Below are 16,402 nucleotides of genomic sequence, written 5' to 3' on the forward strand. Positions count from 1 at the left end.
AAATTAGACAGAAAATCCCTCTGGATCAGTTTAAATCAAGATTGGAGCAATTATTTTATACGCGTAGACATTTGAGACACACAGGCAGAAAAAATGTCATGATGATACAGGTCTCTTAAGTGATAGGTGATTTTCTGCCACTTACCTTCTCCCTGAAGTGCCTGTTTTCTGCGGTAGCTGTCAGAAGTGATGCCACAGTCTCACTGACTTCATTTTTATTTTCATTGAGAAGTAAAGCCAAAGCTCTCAAAACTTCTTGCTGTGGTGGGAGGTTATTGGCGTTTATTTTGGCCACATTTTGCTGCAGTTTTCCATCTTTCACTGACTGCAGCACCTGAACCACAGAGGCTAGAAGTGCAAGAGGAACATCCTTGTTACTTATTTTATCCCCTCAATATTTCAGATTGCTCCTTTCCCTGCTAGCAATACTCATTTTTTACTATACACAAAGGACATGAAAAATCCCCATCTGAGAAATTGCTATGGATCCACATTGTGGTGTGTCTGCATGGGGAATTGTCTGCTTTAAGTTGGGCCAGTTTCTCAGATGTTCTACCAAAGGAGGAGATGAATAGATGGGCTGGGTGGGACACTGTGACACTTACGCCTATCCGGAGTTAAGGGCCTACCTATCAAAACTTCACTTTCTTCTGGAAGATGTAAATCCTCCCTATAACAAGTGAAATCCAATACTGTCAGTATATTGCCTTCCAGGGCATCTTTGTGAGAGCTTTTCCTAGGCAGATTAATGTCTTTCACCAAGAGCACGTGCTAGTGTGTTTCAGAGGTGGGCTGAAATGCCTTCTTCTTTCCAGGCTTTTGAGCAAAAGCTCCCAGTTTGCCCAAATAAAAATGAAAACTAGGCAAGGTTCCTCAAACTCCTTTTCAAATAGAGAAGAAAACTTGGGTTGCCAAGGATTGCAGTCTAGCACGCTCTGTGGAGTGTCTGTTTCTCTCTGTAGCTTGTTGGCAGAGCCTGCCAACCACTGAGGTGCTATGATCCCTTGGCTCATGAGAAGAGCTCAGTGCTTCAGAAGATCTCTCCGTAAAGGGTGATAAAAGACTGGAACATCATCCAAGCTGTGGGCACAGAAAATTTCCCTGACCTTGGGCCCAGCCCACCACCATCAGCCATTTCCTAAAAACTAACTCTTTCAACATATTTTTTTCCCCATTTGAATATGGAAATAGAAATGTCTGAGGGTCTATCTGCATTGGCTCCTTTCCCTTGATAGGTACAACTGTTCAGGTGCATTCAGACTTAGCATTCAAAGCACTTCTTTGTCTCATTTCCCCCCTTCTTTTGTAACACCAGCCTCACTCAAGGCTGAACTGTTTTGTGCTGAGCTCAGAAAGACATTGATGTACTCTCCCATTAGCCACCAGAATTTATCTATCCTACCTTCTTTTGCGAGCTGCAGCAAATAGCTTCCAAGGTCATTAACACTGTGGCTGGCAAAATAGTTGTAATACTGAAAGACGGTGATGATCTCGGAGGACATGCTGGAGTAGAGGACGGGCTCCGTCCGGTCCAGGATCTGAGACACCAGGATCCTGAAGACTGCAGGAAGCCACAGACAAAGGGATGTGTTAGTGAGAGCAAAAGCTGCTAACAAAACACCGCAGTCCACTTCAAGGTCAGAAAGAAAGAACCATATTTGCAAAGCCAGATACTTCCCAACGTTTCCAATCTCAGCTGTGGTTAGGCTAGAAGCTAGACTGTCTGCCTCTCATCACCAGAGGGTATCATCTTTGTAAGGGTGAACCTCTGCCAGTTTACAGATGGCTAGTGCAGCTTCCTACCTGATCAGTACAGCTTCCTTTCTACCCAAATGATATCCTGAATCACTAAACACATATCCTCACGCACTGCCAGTTACATTTCCACGATGCCACTGAAGTAGGGGAGACACACAGAGAGGCAGGATTTGACTTTGCTTGTTTTTATGTTCCTGTGTGAGCATGTGGCATGCAGAAAGCTAGTCTGAGGCACTGTCTTTGAGAGCTGTAGCATGGAGCAGGAAGAAAAACACTGCCCTGGGTAGGCATCTGCAGTGCAGGTACCCACACCTGAGCAAGTCACTCTACATCCCTGTAATGTCCCAGGGAGAGCTAGTCAGTATAGCTGGAGTTTGAGATGTGGTACATCCCACTCCAAACAGGAACATATGTTCAGATTGACTCACTTGAGTATGTATGAATTTCATCCCAGTGCACTGTGATGGGGCATGGACATTATACAAACACATAAAATTAAGTGAGAGGTTTCCTACTTCACTGAATCACTTATAAACCTGTATTTGGGAATAGACTTACTTTCCGAATAGCTTATAAACCATAAACCAGTATTTTCTTTTCTGCTGACCTCGCCTTTTTCTCCTATGCTGATCTGATTATTTTGGGCCAAAACTGTTTGAAGAGTTGTAGTACTAATTTTCAAATGAGATCTTGGAGCCATGGCCAAACAGACCTCCAAGGGGTTGGAAAACAAAGCAATGAAGGTTGAGTAAAGCCCAGTACACAACCGTTCTCCATTTTGATGACCAACACCATTTTTTTTTGCCGCAGTTGGTACCTGTTTCTGCAAGTCCTGGGCACTCCTCATTCACAGTGGTGGCAAAATTGATATCCAGCTGCTTCATCATCTTGTCTGCAGATGTGTGATACACTCCTGAAGGGCCAGTACACTTTGTCCAGAATGCCAGCAGCGACAGCTTCTTGTGGAACTCTGGAATTGCTGGTGGAGAAGACAAAATGAGTGACGAAACAAAGCCATGCTGGAAACATTGACTTCCAGAAGAGAAAAGATGGTAGGAATGGAGGAAATCTCACCCCAGCCCACTGATGGACAGTTACTGTTTGGTGGGTTGCCCATTACCTTCATAGAGTGTGATCATGTGCTCACCCCAAGTTTGTAACGTGTTTTTTCCATTTCCCACAGTAGGATGTGAGAAAATTTGCTCCTGATCCAGTTTTGGGCACTGATGTCTCATCCTTTTAAATACCATGAAATACTAGGGGAATACCACAAATTGTCTGCACAAGACTGATCCCTGTCCTAGCACTGCTCTGTGGCCTTGGGTAAGTCACTCAATTTTGCCTCAGTTTTCTGATAAACAAAGTAAATGCACCATGGTGTATTTACCTATCTTACCAGAGTGTTCACAAGGGTGAATAAGTGTTTGTCAAACTCTTCCAAGGTATTAAAATAGATGCAACAACAAGAAAAATAACTAAATAATTCTCCATAGAGATGACTAAAACCAAAACGGATAAAATGTTCAAGAAGTTGTATTATGCCTCTGATAGTATAAGGCAGATCCTGCCCTTCCTCAGGAAAGAGAAGTGGAGGAAGAATTTGGCTTTTCAGAGGTGTCAGCATCCCCACTCCACCACAGCAATGATCTCTGTCCATCTTCTGCACATCAAGAAGGATAAGAAGTCCTTTCTCTTCTCACCTGCTTATTTCTGGACACCAGCACTGAAGATAGAAGGCCCCTGACCTGCTGTGGTGACTGCTACATCTGTTGGTAACTGTGAGTTGGCCCTTACTATGGTGGCATCTCCTGCAGTGATGGCGAGCTCTGCACAGCAATTATTTCAGCAGGCACACATGCTCAAGCAAACCCTTTTCAGAAGGAAATGCCCTGATTTGTCTCTTACCATCAGTAAGGGAGGTGATGTTTCCCAAGTTCTCAGTGCTGATCTCTGCAATATTCTCCATCACAACAATCTGCCTGGCTAGCTTATCCAGAAGGTCTCTTGCCACGAATGGTGTTTTACTGGAGAACACAATTTGCTGGTGAAGACAAATGGGAAGACAGGAAAAGAAGTCATTGAACCAAAATAAAACCACAGAAGAAAGCAAAAAACTCCAAAACACCTGGCACCTGAAGAAGTGCAATGGCAAATTCATTGTGTGGAACCATGGAATCTCCTTAACTTCCAAAGCTTTTTGTCTCTGGGGTATTTTATGGTCCTGGTCGATATGCATTGTTGCTTATATCTTTAACATCTACATCCAGATCCAGACACTTGAGTATCCAAGCAGCCATTTGCATAAGTAATTTCTGATTTACACATTCTGCAAAGCTAAAGGAATTCATCATCACAAGCCTTAAAGCCAGAAGAGAATATTAGTCTGACTTTCACATATCATAGGCTCTGGACTTTCAGGACATACCTGCCTGGAGGTAGACCACAGGTCATTCTTTCTCCACTCTGTTTCAACTCTGATCAACTACTCAGGTGCCTTTATTAATTTGGTACTTTTTCCTTGCTAATACTCCCTGCTGCTGACATCTGTATTTTCTTCAGCAGTCCACATAAACATTGTTCATATCAAATCCGCTCCGTGTGTGGACATAGTTCGAGCTCACCTCCCCCAGCTGCATATTTACTGTCTACTCTTGTATTTAAACCACAAACCTCCCTTTTTCTCATACTTGTGAGTCAGCAGAGTGCCCAGCTCAGCACTAAGGGTGCTGGAATCAGGCTTGCTCTCTATTGCTTCAGTGGACCTTTGGGAAAATGAAGCTAACTGTATCTAAGATGGAAGAGTCAAATAATTGTAAAGAGGAAGTTGCAGTATGTTTTGATTCACAGGAAACCCCTGATGCCCTCACTTGCTGGAGTGGCTTGCTGGAGGTTTAAAATCACATTTGCTGTGCTTCGGCTCTGAAAAAAACCCAACTCTAAAAGGTTGTGCTAGTTAGTTGTGAGCACGAGCAGACAATTTTGATGTCCCGGGGGGCTGTCATGTGCTGCCTTCACTGTGTGTATTGCAGACGATCTCTCTACCTCACACACAGAAATTATTTTCTGCTCTTGAACATCACAGCCCTGTCTGCGGCTTGGTTAAACAGCAGGGCCACGGGCTTCTGTTTTACCTCTGAAGACGTGGGCTGCCTTAACGGGGGACCAATCTCATTGAGGACCTCCCGGCGAAGCCAATGGAGGTTTGTAACCCAGAGCAGGGGCTGCCCCTGTCATCTGCCGCACTGCTCGTCAGTCCTGCTGGGTGGCACCTGCAAAGTGCCCCGTAGTTTGCACGTCAGGTCTGCTCCGAGACAGGCCAGGATGGAAATGATGGAGGCTTGTCCAGTGTCACCTTCACCCCAGCAAGGCGGCTGTCCGAGCCCTGCGCTCCCAACTGCCTCCCATGAGCAGCGCTGACCTTGCCAGCCTGCTCATACCCCACGTTGCGGGCACACTGCTGCCTGCAGGGAAGATTTTAAAATATACGCCCTAAACGAGCTGGGCCCAGTACCTGAATGAGCTGCGTGCAATACTGGAAGTGCTTAACTATGGTTATATCGAGGCTGTCGTTCCCTGTGGTCAGGGGCAGAGGGCTGCCGGCCACGCTGGTGCCCACGCCCGTGTCCTCGGTGAGAGCTTCACTCAGGTGGCCTCTGGCTTCTGGGTGCTCCGTCCTGTAACTGGGGAGGGATGAGGGAAGGGACGTCAGTGTAGGGCCGACCGCCGCCACGGCCGACACACACACACACATGCTCACTCAGGGTGATGAGCAACGAGCACAGCAAAAGAGCTGAAAGCAGCCAGAAACTTTGCGATGAACACATCATATCACAAAGGAGCAGTGCTGCCCTGGCCGGGCACGGACAGCTGTCTGTCCCCTGACTGGTTTGCCTTGGGAGATGCGACGCCCTCACCAGCAAGCCTTTTTAATCCCCAGTTACTGGTGCTCGGTGGTGACAGGTTTCTTCCATCTCTTGGTGAATCATCTCCCCAGTCACGCTGGATTAAGCACCATAACAATTTGTGCCATCCCAAGCACCGAGCTGCTAAGAACCGCTCTGCGCTTTCGGTGTCCTCCCGGTGCCAAATTTAACGCTCATTGCAGAAGGAAAAGAAAACCACTGCTGGAGTAAGAGACATGATGTTTTCATATGCTGTTTTAGGCACAATACGTACATCTCACTTTGCCAATTGTTTCTGTAAGAGCGTAAAGCTAGTCTCACTGTGTTTTAAATCATTATTTCCAACATTGTCTTGTTGTACAAACGGTCCTTCCTGGGTTTAAATGCAAAGCCCGAGGTCAGTCCCCGGATGGCAAGTGTATTTGGCTGCAAGTTCAGAAGTTTCAACACTTGCAGTCTTTACACTGAGTTACACAATCACACATCTAAAAAGGGAAGCGGGAATCTACAATGTCCAGGGATGAGCCAGAGGGGAAAAAAGGGAATTTTTAACTTCTACTTTAACATAAAAGATTTTATTTCTAAGTTAGCTTATAACTAACTTAATTTTTGCTGCTAAGGTAAATTGATGCTAAAGTGCCTGGTTAAAGCCAGATCCTTAAATCAATGCAGACTGAACTGAGCTCAGAGTGCCAGTTTAGCAAGCAATGCATTTTTCCAAACTTTTCTTCCCACCAAATTTTATTCTGGAAAAAGGATATGGAGTGACATTATGGGAACTGAATGATCGTCGCTTGTTTGTTTCAAAATTGTTTCAAACAAGCCATGATAAGCTGTGAGATGTACAGCTCCCTGGTTGGAAAGCACAGGGTCCTAGGGAACCATGTTCTTTTCTTTTTTTCCCAGCTCTAGTGCCACTTATGTGCCTGCTGGGCATCATGTCGGCTCTGAGGATGCAAACATGCTTTTAGAATGTAATGATTGAAACACAGCATCTTAAGGTCACACAACAATGGCAGACCACAGCACGAACATCACAGCCTTTTTTTTTTTTTTTTTTTTCTTCCTCTTTTTTCTCAGAAAGACCAAAAGTGATGAAAGAAGGGCAGGTAACACGCAGGGCCATGAACAGAGTACCAGTCATCACTCTTACATTCCAAAGGAAACCTACACCATGCTGCTTAAATCTGGCCCTGTGTTACTGTTACTGACAAGCTTAATCCACTGCAAAGACTCATTCGGCTAGAGAGAAAAGACAAAGGGAGGGGGGAAAAACCACAGAGGAATTAGTAATTACATCCAAGGAAAGCCAGGTCCAAACCTATGTCAAGGAAGAGGCTCTGCCAATATTGATGTCAGCTTAATTTAAGTTACCCTTCTCCTTTGGAGGACAGATTGCGTATATTTGAACAGGAAAAAAATGATCCTGGAAGCTAAAGATTTTGTAAGCAGCAGCCACGGGGAACCCTCTGACCCTATAAACTCAGCAAGGATTAATCAGTCTTCCTTGAATAACGTGTGCACCGGGATCCCCTGTCAGCAACAAAAGCTAGGGTATCAGTTTGGCGTAAGCATAGCTGGCAGTTACTACAAACTTACCTATTCTTCTCAATCTCAGTATCTGAAAATACTGAGTCTGCACCTCCTCCACCATTACAAACCTCCACACCACCACCATCCTCATCATCAAAGTCAGAGGTGTTCAGGAAATCAAAGCTTTCTAAAGCACTTTCAACTGTTAGACTTAAACTGGAGGACCTGCTTCGGCTTACTGCTGGCTTGCACTGCAAAGGCAGAACAAACCAATGAAAACCCCAGATATTAGCTACTACTGAAAGAAAAGAAAAAAAAAAAGGATAAAGCTTAAAACTTTCAAATTCTTCATTTTATTTTTAAAAGTTCATTTTATTGGGTGTTTCATTTCAAACCTTCATATTCATAGCACATACAAGCAAAGCCTGAGAATTGGAAAACACTTCCCTTCCTCCTCCCCTCCCCATCTCACCCCTTCTCTTTCCCAAAAGAAAACCCTCAAAGGCAAAATTTGGTGTGTTTTATAGAAACAAGAAGTACATATTGAATCCAAGTGACGCAGCTTTCGGCACCTTCCAAAAGGAGAGATGCCAATTAATGAACTGGAAGTTGAAAGGGGAAGGCACGTACAATAATCACTGTTCTTAGCTACGGAAACCAAGTTATATGTATCCAATGGCACTATCAGATGTATTCCAGATGTAACTCCAACAGAGCTTAGCCAGGGATGAATTTGGTGCCATATCTGTGGATTTATAATGGGGTGAGAGGACTTTTGTGGCCTTTGAAGCCACACGGCTTATCAAGGAAAAGCCAATCATGCGTTGCATTCCTAGCTGACAGAGAAAGGCAGTACTGTAACTCGGGAATTAACAGTGCTAGAGAGGGGGGAAGCCATCCCATCTCCCTGCTGGGAAGAAATGTGACAGAAGCCTTGCTGTTGCTGTAGGAGGTGTCAAAGGCCTTGGTCCCATGTGGCGATTCATCAACACATGCCCACAGAGTTGCTTCCAGGGTCACTTTGCAGGATCAGATGTAACTCGAGGAATCACCTCCGCCAGTTTGTGCAATGACTTCATCACCTTTAGCACTATGTGATTATTTCATCAGAAACAGCCAGGAGCCACAGGTGCCATTCCGCAAGCCATATCTTCCAGGCCCAGGCAGAAGCCAGGACTTTGTCTCGGCTTGTAGAATGAAATGCATTGGGCTCTGAGTTCAGACTCAGCACCAGCTCCTCTAGAGCTGAGGAGGCTTGGACTTTTGTTTCCAATTTGTTTGCACACAGTATTAAGGTTATAATGGTCATCCGTTAGCACTTAATGATGCTTGACACCTTAAGCTGACCATACAGTCATTAGCTGATCAACCACTGTTCCCAACACCTCTGTGACACAGCTGGGTGCTGTATCCCGCCTCCTCTGCAGCACCAATGGGTTTAACTACCATTTCTTTCAGGACTGGTAGTACAGCTTCTTCAGGCAAAAGCAAAGAGCAACATGTGGGCTTCTCCTCTGCCCATCTGATATGGCCAAGAAAGATTTCTTCACCTGCAGCTGGATTCCAGCTCAACCTTTTTTGCACGGGGAGCCCAGCACGGCTGCTGGCGATGCTGAGTGTTGGTCTGCGAGCTGATCAATAGGCAGCACGCAGACATAAAGCAGATCTGAAAAAGGCGTCCTTCTCCTGTGTGCAGGAATCCTGTCTGCACACGTCCGTCCTCTCTCTTCCCCCCCATCCCATGTCTGTCCCTTTGTAACTTCTGATAAAAGGAGTATAAATCAAGTCTCCATTGTGCCTCTGCTGTTTGCATAGTTGACCTCTTTGTACAAGCTGCAGAGCAGCCACTAAGTTAAAAGCTAATAGTAATGGTAGCTTTGCCTGCTCAAACCTCCTTGGGAAACAGTGCAAGAAACAGGGGCTGCAGGCTGTCAAAAAAGCACTGAATTTGGGAAAGTACCATGCAGCTGCAAACACCGATGGAAACAAAGACGTTAACAAAATTTCTTTGTAAAAATTTGAAGGACAAATGCTTCCCTCCTTCCTCCTCAGCTGTGTTTTTTAAATGATGAGACTTAAATGACTAGCACACCAGCTCGCATATGAATATGAAGCATTTGAAATGATTATTTCCCATATAATACTCTCTGCACAGTAATGCATCATGAGTTATTATTCATGGGGGAGATACAAGTCACAGTGATCGGCAGTAAACATATTAACAACACACATGCAGAACCCTTCTATTCTTCCTAATTTTCAACATGTTCTGTCCATCCTGGTGTAATGACAGGATGCCTCTCATTTTAAAAATGGGTGGGGAAAAAGGATAAGGCTTGGAAAAAGCCTTGGTGATGTGGGGACGGCAGCCTTCAGTGAGACTTGTGCTTTCAAATCCCTTTGGCAATTTAGGAAATTCAGGCTACAAGGCCTGATCTTCAGCCGGTGTAGTTTTACACAGCCTTATTGAGTTCAGGGGTAGTATCCTCAAATACACCCACCGAGGATGTGACCCAAAAGATTTTAAGGGCAGATGGCTGGCTGTAATCTGATCTCCAGCATGGCACAAGCAACAGGTTCACTAGTGGTTTCTTCAGAGAAGGCTTTAATTTAATGACCTCTCTGCCATTGCACCTTTTTCTCTCTCCCGCACGTTTCGAGTAGATTAAAAGATTCATTGCTTGAGGATACAAGGCTATGGTAAATACATTGCAGTCAAGTTTAAAAATGCAACACTGTGAAAGGATGCTCCAAGCAGGAGCAAATCTACTGCTACTGAGGAATTTTACTGATCTCCAAAAACTCTACTTTGATGTCTGCGAGGAAGGGGAGTTGATTCTACCCCCTCAGATTTTCTTTAGGGTAGTATTTTCCGAAAACGTACTCACTTTTAGGATGTCATCCAGATGCATTACTTCTTGGTCCAGGTCCTGAAACTCTTTATACTGCTCTTTATGTGGCTCAAGAGCTAAGAGAAGCCCTTGCAAGGCTTCTTCAATGCTTCCATCGAGATAAGACTTATATCCTTCCGACTCCCCACTAATCGATCCCTCACACGGCAGCCTCTCTGGGGTCATGGGTGTGTCTGCTGACGTAAGCCTTTTTACCAGCTGCTTCGTGATGTTGCCCTCATAGGTATCCAGCTCCACAGGCTTGAGCTCTGAACCTTCATCCGTGTCCTGCAGGAGAGACACCGGGACACTTGTCTCTATAAAGACACAATCGCTCCCAGCGTCGGAGGTTTTTTGGCAAACTTCAGGAGCTGCCCTTGGGGTGGCCTTCTTCTCAGCCACTGCTCTCTCTCCCTGGGATGATGGCAGGTCCTTCGTCTCAGCGACACAGTCTCTGCGGGACTCACTGCTGCTACAGTCCAGGCTTGAACTCTTGGAGGACTTGAGAGCTCGGTGTTGGGTGGGGGTCGCAGTGATGTCAGGGCTGGAGCTGACGTGAGCAGAAGAGGATTCTGCTGCATTGGCAGGGGACACGCGGTCTTCATAAGGCAAGTCGCCAAAAGTGAAAGAAAGAGGTCGCTTCTCGGTGGTTGCTGTTCCATTTTCAAAGACATCATCTGGCAAATTCGACTGAAAAGATAATAGAGAAAGAGAGAAAATGTTTTTCATGTAGCACTGGAAAAAGGAAAAAAAATACAGTATGTGCCCAGGAAAGAAAAATGCAAGGAAAAAGATTAAAGAAGCATTCAAGACTCGAGAGATGGGGAAAATATTTCAAATCCTGTTTCTCTTTCATCTGGCATGGCTCCTGATATCAGCAGGAAAACTGCTGGAAAACTTGGGCTCAGCATCTCTCTGGTAAGCAGAGAGCTCTAGAAAGCGAGTCCCAGAACAGAGACCCAAATTCTGCTCATCCTACCAGATTCCCTCAGACAGCATTTCCACTGCACTGCTCTGGTTCCTGCGGCAGATCTCTTTTTAATGGGATTGTACTGAAGCCACTTTGGCTGCATTTTTATACCCATTATAGATTTCCGTTGCATTTATTTTCTGTCTCCTCAAATAGAAATCCCTAAAATTTAACACAGTTTGCTCCAAAAGTTTCTCTAGTGTCATGGCATTTCAATGGTAATATTACTATGCTATTTCTTTTCTGTTGAAAGTATGTTCTGCGTGTGGCATGGATATCTCTAATAATTGTTCAACATGAGTTACACAGGAGTCCTGTTCAACATGAGTTTCTGCTGGAATGAAACAGAAGAATTTGTGGTGGTGGTGTATTGACCAGGACATCAACCATTTAGGAAGCAAAACCAGCGTAGACAGACCCAAAAATGATCACAGTATATGCATATGTTCATCTCTCTGACTGACCTATGGGGAAAAAAATCACTACAGGAGTCGCGACCTGCCTATCTGATCTACAAATCTTGCTTTGTTATGTGACCAGCTCACAGAAATGTACAGCACAGATGAAAGGCAACTACCATTTTGCTGACAATTTGCTGGAAAGAACTGTAGGCATTCATGTGTTGGTAAGGTGCACAAGATTAAAGTGTCCAAAACCTGCATCTTTTTTTCCCAGTATTATTAGCAGCTTTTTTTCCCTAATCATAATTATACTGAAAGGCTCATTTCTTCTTTACCCTGACATACGTATGCTTTTAGCATCTGAAAGTCATGTTACTAGGCAAATGTATAACATCAATCAGTGTAGCAAGCCATTTTTAAGAATACCATGTTGGCTTGTATTCCTGCCCTGCTCTCCGCCCACAGATAGTTGGCTTCTGATCATTATCCCTGTAGAAACCAAGAGGAACTTTGATTTAAAGCGAGCAGCATGGGCTCTCAGAGTCATGTTCTCCCCTCTAATCAGTCAGCAAAATGAGTGAGTTGCAACAGAGAGCAACACATGCAGCATGCATGGGAGTGGAAATGCCACACAAGGACTGAAAAAATCCTTCACCAGACAAAAACCAGGACTCACATATAGCTCTAGCCCTGCTTTTGGGCTTAGCCTGAGCGATGGAAGGTCACTAAAAGAGCGACTGCGACGAAGCTTGTCAAAGAAAGTGTCTTGCAGAGCATCTAAGATTGTCAACTTTGGCCTGTCTTGCAGGGGATGCAGCCATTTCTTCAACAGTTAAAGCAAACAGGGTGTGAGGAAGGGCAAGTCAAAGGAATGCTTTGTAGCAGAGTTCTAAATTACAGGCATGGGATGCAGCACTTGTAAAATTCATATCTGTACAGATGGCCTTAATTCACAGTCCTGATTAAGCATTCAGAATTTGATTCATGCAAAAATGTAACAGCACCCTGTGAATACCTTCGGTACAGGGGCAAATTTGACCATGGGATGCATTAAAAATACTAGTGCTATAATGGTTGTTACTGTTACAAAATGAACATTTTTAAATTTAAAGATTATTCAAGTATTATAGCAGTCAGGCAAGAAGAATAGGTATGCGATAATTGGCATACATTGTTTCAAAGATGCCAGGACCACAGTCACGTTTTACGATTAGCAGCTAGGAATGCACTTGCTTTTAAGTATTTGTAAGGCTAACCTGCTGGAACTGGGGAAAAAAGGCTTAGACGTGTAAAGCAATGAAGCGTTTGCAGTGTTTGAACTGCTCTAGGGCTTTTCATTATATAAACATGAAGCCAAACAGAGCTTACAAAGAATGAGTGGTCCTTGAAGGTTGGCGTTTCTGGAGTGCCTTGGCTGTACATGGACATTCTCCTCTGGAGAGCAGATGCTTTGCTCACGTTTCCTGCGGACGGGGTCAAGTCTTCAACATCGAAGGGGCTACAGACACACAGGCAGGAAAAAAAAAAATGTTGTTAGACTGAGTGAGAAGGAATTTCAGGTCCACGGGAAAGATTTTTGAAAAGGTGGTTTATTAGCATATCAGACCCCAGAGGTAGCAAGTTTTTTAACAGAAGTGTTTAAAAGAAAATGTTGTTAATTAGACAGCAGGCTCAGAAGTGTGGTTTTCAGTTCTGATAAGTGTTCTACTCTTGGAAATCATTTACATAGTGTAGTTTGACGTTATTCTTCTCACATGACAAGTATTCTCAGCTTTGAGTTGCCAAGTGTCACACATACTGATGAGAAAGGTGCTCCACTGTTGATAGAGCTGTTGCATTATAAAGGAAACCAGCAGCTGTTATTGCTGGCTTCGTGTTTATTGCATTACAAAAAACAGCATACGTGATTGCAGAAGTTAAATGCATCAATGCTTCTTCAGAAATGACATTTATCTGTTTCATTAAAATGCAGTGAGAATTGGGTTGGAATCTTACTACCATCAGCTTACCTATGCCGACCAATACAGACAGACAAAGCTAGGAGATTCCCCACCACCCTCATGGTGTATGAAGCCCTGAAAAGCCAGCTTTTAAAGATAGGCCAAATTCTGAACTTGGCTAGCGTAAATCCAGGGCAACTCTACTGAACTTTATGCTAATATTAACAAAAAATAATGAATATATAAGGACTCACTTATGTTCCTTTCTTGAGCTTGGGGAAGAACTATACACTTCAGTCAATTCTATGATCTCTCATCAGCATATTTCATATGTCTCGTAATGTCAGTACTCACCACGCCTATTGGAACAGCTGAAATAGGCACAACTAAGAAACTAGGCACAACCCCATTTGCCACAAGTAATACAGGAGTACTCTGGCTGACCATGAAGTATTTCTCATCTCCCAACCTCGGGCCACAATTCCGTCCCCCATCTGCCTCAGCAGGGAGCAAAAAGAAAAGAAGGGACCACATGGACCTTTTCTCTTTGGTTGACTTTTTACAACTGCATGAGCAGCCAACCAGCTCTACTTACTACCAGGTGATTTCAAGGTTCAGCTTTATTGTGCCAAGGTCGTTAATGTCCACTGCAACCACCTGAGGCCGAGCTGCAAATAGGTCTTTTGTCTCACAGGTAACACTTCCCACAAGGATGTGTGTCGCAAGTCCTTTAACTTCTGTGACCTGTAAGAGACAAGAACAGGATATCTAGGACCACATAAGATATTGCAATCCTTAATTACATGGCAATGGTTTTGATTTTCTGGCCTGGACCCCTTCCTAAAAGGCTTCTAAAATATGACTATGCTTGTGGCACCTTCATAACTTACAGGAAAATTCAGATTTGTTATTTTTTAGTAAACGCATAGGTACATATGATCATGCTTCTACGTTTTCTGTATGCTTTTACAGGTGTCAGAGAGAGAACAACCACACTGGCTCAGACCAAGTAGCTATCAGACCTTGTATTTGGTCTTTTGCAGTGACCGTAAGCAGAGCCCAAGGGAAAAGTAGGAACAGAGAGAGCATATTGGATATTTTCTTGTCTAATATCCTCTCAGCAATTAACAATTTTCATGTCAGGCAATCTCCTGATATAGATGGCCTAGTTAGTAATTCCCAAGGGAGCCTTATTCTATGTATTTGTCTCCTGTAACTCTAGGGAAACGATGGGATGGAGCAGTGATAGAAAGACTCCAGTTTAGGAGGAAAAGTTGCTGCTGATTGATAGCAGTTGTAAAAATTGTTCTTTCCCTGGGGGACAGGGCATGGAGTCAGAGGAGCTTTCATTAAGAAATTTTGGGAACTGCTGTGCTCTAGGAAGCTGCCAAAAAGTCAGAGTGGTTTTCCTACGCACCCCCATCTCACCGTGAGCAGAAACCTCACAGCATTGCTACCTCACAGTGCAGCACTGCTGTTCTGTACAGGGTGGTGAGACTGAACCTCAGGACTGTTCTTGCTTATGCCCAGCTGGCCTTTGCGTGTGTTCAAATGAGAACCCTGTGTATTTCTCCAGATCAGAAGATGCTGCTCTATTATCTGAGCAGTACTGAAAAACTCATTAGTAGTGGGATTTTTTTGGTTTGGGGTTTTTCACTGCTGTTGTTTTCCTGAATACTGTTAGCAAATAGGTTTCTAGTGTTCCTTTGTGTCCTGGTTTTGGCTGGGACAGAGTTAATTTTCTTCCTAGTAGCTGGTATAGTGCTGTGGTTTGGATTTAGTAAAAGAATAATGTTGATAACACACTGATGTTTTTAGTTGTTGCTAAGTACTGCTTAAACTAAATCAAGGGCTTTTCAGCTTCCCATGCTCTGCCAGTGAGGAGGTGCATAAGAAGCCAGGAGAGAACACAGCCAGGACAGCTGACCCAAACTAGCCAAAGGGATGTTCTGTACCATATGACGTCATGCTCAGTATATAAACTGGGAGAGTTGGCTGGGGGGTGGTGATCACTGCTCAGGAATGGGCTGGGCATATCGGTCAGTGGGTGGTCAGCAATTGCATTGTGCATCTCTTGTTTTGTATGTTATTAGTATTATTTTCTCTTCCTTAGCTGTCCTATTAAACGGTTTTTATCTCAACCCACTAATTTTACTTTTCTTTCCTGATTCTCTCCCCCATCCCACTGAGGCAGGAAGGGAAGTGAGCGAGCAGCTGTGTGGGATTTGGCTGCCTGCTGGGAGAAACCGTGACACCTTGCTTTGGTGCAAATAATCTGAGTTGCTGGAGAACAATGTGAGGCAATGTGTTAGTATGGCTATGACACCGGTCTGGGCAGAGTTAGGACAACCTCTCCTACGGGACTCCCAAACTGATTACAGTCTTGTAGCAGCTACATTGGACAATACTATAGCGCTTCATTCTAGTAGGTGTGTTGGAAATACTAATGATGACTCATTTCCATAGAGTTTTATGATCTGCTGCTGCATTTCTGCTCATGGTGCAAGAGAAGGCATCTTCCTGACTCCTGCCTTGCTTGCAGGCAAAGGAGTTTTAGCACGTGTACCTTAATGGAGATCAGTCCAACAATGAGAGGGAGGAAAACCATTTCTTCTCCATCCCAGCTTTGCTTGCCATTCACTTCTATTTTGCCTTTCAGTTTCCATCGCTGGCGACCATAACGCATGAAAATCTGAAAAAGAAAAATCCTCTTATTTTCTTGAGAAATCTGCTTTCTTGATGCACAAATATCAGAAACAGAATTGGGGAAAGGGCCTGAAGTAGGTTGGAAGAGTAAGTGGTGTAAGTGCTGCCATTCTGCTTCCCATTGAGCCAGAAGGAAAAGGTCTATCCTGCAGGATCTCTGCCTCTCAGCTCTCGTAATCTCTCCTTTTGGTAAGGCACCCCTCACCCCCAGCTTTCACCTTCAAATAACTAGATGATTCATAACAAAGAAGCTGCAGGAGTTTTAACTCTATTTACAGGGACAGTGGTGGGGGTAGAGGGG

General features: G+C 44.3%; 1 protein-coding gene across 1 annotated transcript in view; it reads right to left on the reverse strand.

Annotated features, from left to right (window-relative positions):
• The window catches only part of RIPOR2 (RHO family interacting cell polarization regulator 2), a 69,586-nt gene that overhangs the window by 6,582 nt on the left and 46,602 nt on the right, over positions 1-16,402 (reverse strand). Inside the window, 10 exon segments of the mRNA XM_075744580.1 lie at positions 146-348; positions 1,403-1,561; positions 2,576-2,737; positions 3,664-3,799; positions 5,270-5,438; positions 7,260-7,444; positions 10,082-10,774; positions 12,824-12,953; positions 13,991-14,139; positions 15,962-16,087. Coding sequence (XP_075600695.1) covers positions 146-348; positions 1,403-1,561; positions 2,576-2,737; positions 3,664-3,799; positions 5,270-5,438; positions 7,260-7,444; positions 10,082-10,774; positions 12,824-12,953; positions 13,991-14,139; positions 15,962-16,087 — 2,112 coding nt within the window.

The sequence above is a fragment of the Balearica regulorum genome, chromosome 2 (assembly GCF_011004875.1).
Source record: "Balearica regulorum gibbericeps isolate bBalReg1 chromosome 2, bBalReg1.pri, whole genome shotgun sequence".
NCBI lineage: Eukaryota > Metazoa > Chordata > Aves > Gruiformes > Gruidae > Balearica > Balearica regulorum.